The 2,500-nt window shown below is 45.9% G+C and overlaps 1 protein-coding gene across 3 annotated transcripts in view; it reads left to right on the plus strand.

Annotated features, from left to right (window-relative positions):
• Positions 1–2,500, plus strand: part of ap4e1 (adaptor related protein complex 4 subunit epsilon 1) — a 25,921-nt gene that overhangs the window by 4,414 nt on the left and 19,007 nt on the right. For all 3 annotated transcript variants that reach the window (XM_062548066.1, XM_062548067.1, XM_062548068.1), the window contains one exon: positions 543–616. In XM_062548066.1, the coding sequence (XP_062404050.1) occupies positions 543–616 (74 nt within the window). The remainder of the gene's footprint in view (positions 1–542; positions 617–2,500) is intronic.

Consider the following 2,500-nt stretch of genomic DNA (forward strand, 5'->3'; position numbering starts at 1 on the left):
TCTGAAATGTGGTGTGTGTGTATTGCTGAAGTGTGGTGTGTGTGTGTGTGTGTGTGTGTGTTTCTGAAGTGTGGTGTGTGTGTGTGTGTGTGTGTTTCTGAAGTGTGGTGTGTGTGTGTGTGTGTGTGTGTTTCTGAAGTGTGGTGTGTGTGTGTGTGTGTGTATTGCTGAAGTGTGTGTGTGTGTGTGTGTGTATTGCTGAAGTGTGTGTGTGTGTGTGTGTGTGTGTGTTTCTGAAGTGTGGTTTGTGTGTGTGTGTGTGTTTCTGAAGTGTGGTGTGTGTGTGTGTGTGTGTGTGTGTTTCTGAAGTGTGGTGTGTGTGTGTGTGTGTGTGTTTCTGAAGTGTGTGTGTGTGTGTTTCTGAAGTGTGGTGTGTGTGTGTGTGTGTGTGTTTCTGAAGTGTGGTGTGTGTGTGTGTGTGTGTGTGTGTGTGTTTCTGAAGTGTGGTGTGTGTGTGTGTGTGTGTGTGTGTATTGCTGAAGTGTGTGTGTGTGTGTGTGTATGTGTGTGTTTCTGAAGTGTGGTCTTTATTCATGCTGCAGCACCAGTGAGCTGATGTACGACGTCCTGGATGAGTCCTTACGCAGAGCCGAGATCAATCACAACATCACCTACGGTAACGCATACATCACAACATCACCCATCAATCACAACATCACCTACGGTAACGCATCACCTATCAATCACAACATCACCTACGGTAACGCATCACCTATCAATCACAACATCACCTACGGTAACGCATCACCTATCAATCACAACATCACCTACGGTAACACATACATCACAACATCACCTACGGTAACGCATACATCACAACATCACCTACGGTAACGCATACATCACAACATCACCTACGGTAACGCATACATCACCTATCAATCACAACATCACCTACGGTAACGCATACATCACCTATCAATCACAACATCACCTACGGTAACGCATACATCACAACATCACCTATCAATCACAACATCACCTACGGTAACGCATACATCACAACATCACCTATCAATCACAACATCACCTATGGTAACGCATCAATCACATCATCACCTATCAATCACAACATCACCTACGGTAACGCATCAATCACATCATCACCTATCAATCACAACATCACCTACGGTAACGCATACATCACAACATCACCTACGGTAACGCATCAATCACAACATCACTCACGGTAACGCATCAATCACAACATCACCTACGGTAACGCATACATCACAACATCACCTACGGTAACGCATCAATCACATCACCTATAAATCACAACATCACCTACGGTAACGCATCAATCACAGCATCACCTATCAATCGCATCATCACCTATAAATCACAACATCACCTACGGTAACGCATCAATCACAGCATCACCTATCAATCGCATCATCACCTATAATTCACAACATCACCTACGGTAACGCATTAATCACAACATCACCTACGAATCACATCATCACCGACGGTAACATAATATAACTATCAATCACAGCACCTACGATAACACATCACCTATCAGTCACGTCATCACCGACAGTAAGATAATATAACTAACAATCACAACATCACCTATCAATCATGTCATCACCGACGGTAACATAATATAACTATCAATCACAACATCACCTATCAGGGGGCAGCCGTGGCCTACTGGTTAGGGCTTCGGACTTGGAACCGGAGGGTTGCCGGTTTGATCCCCGACTAGTCCACGGCTGAAGTGCCCTTGAGCAAGGCACCTAACCCCTCACTGCTCCCCGAGCGCCGCTGGTTGGGCAGGCAGCTCACTGCTCCGGGTTAATGTGTGATTCACCTCACTGTTACCTCGTTTCGACCGCAGCGGTGCCGGTGCTGGTGCCGTGCCGGTGCCCAATCTCGAACTGGTTCTGCGTGTTTCGACCGAACAATGACAGGTGCTGGTGCCAAAAAGCCAGCACCGGCACGGCACCGTGAAATTGCTGGTCCCAGAGTTTGGGCTGTTACGTAATAAGGGTCGTGGCACCATGGCAACAGTAAATATACTGAACTGTCGTTTAAAAATGAGCGTAGCACTCTAGAATCTTTGGTTAACACTACGGTATGACGTTAGCAAAAGCTGACGTTAAACTAAATTAGCCTACGTAAGCTAGCAGGCTAACGGTATAACATAGTTTCACTGACAGCTAATATCTCAGACCAGACATTATAAGTGGGTACAACAATGGTATAACCAGATAGTAAATCGTTTATTTTCAATCTACTTTAAACAAATCCAAGCTAAATAACGTCACACAAATGGCATTTCAACCGATTCAGCAGTCATTTACCGATATCGGCAGCCATGTTTTTTTTTTGTTTTCACAGCTGATTCAGACGTGCGTCGGCATAGTAACACTCCACTCTAGTAACATTCTGCTCCGTGCTGAACCCTATGGAAATGCGTGCCGGTGCTGGTGCCGGTGCTTTACCAGAACCAGCTCAACGTCAGCACCGGCACCAGCACCGGCACAGCCCT

The sequence above is a fragment of the Sardina pilchardus genome, chromosome 10 (assembly GCF_963854185.1).
Source record: "Sardina pilchardus chromosome 10, fSarPil1.1, whole genome shotgun sequence".
NCBI lineage: Eukaryota > Metazoa > Chordata > Actinopteri > Clupeiformes > Clupeidae > Sardina > Sardina pilchardus.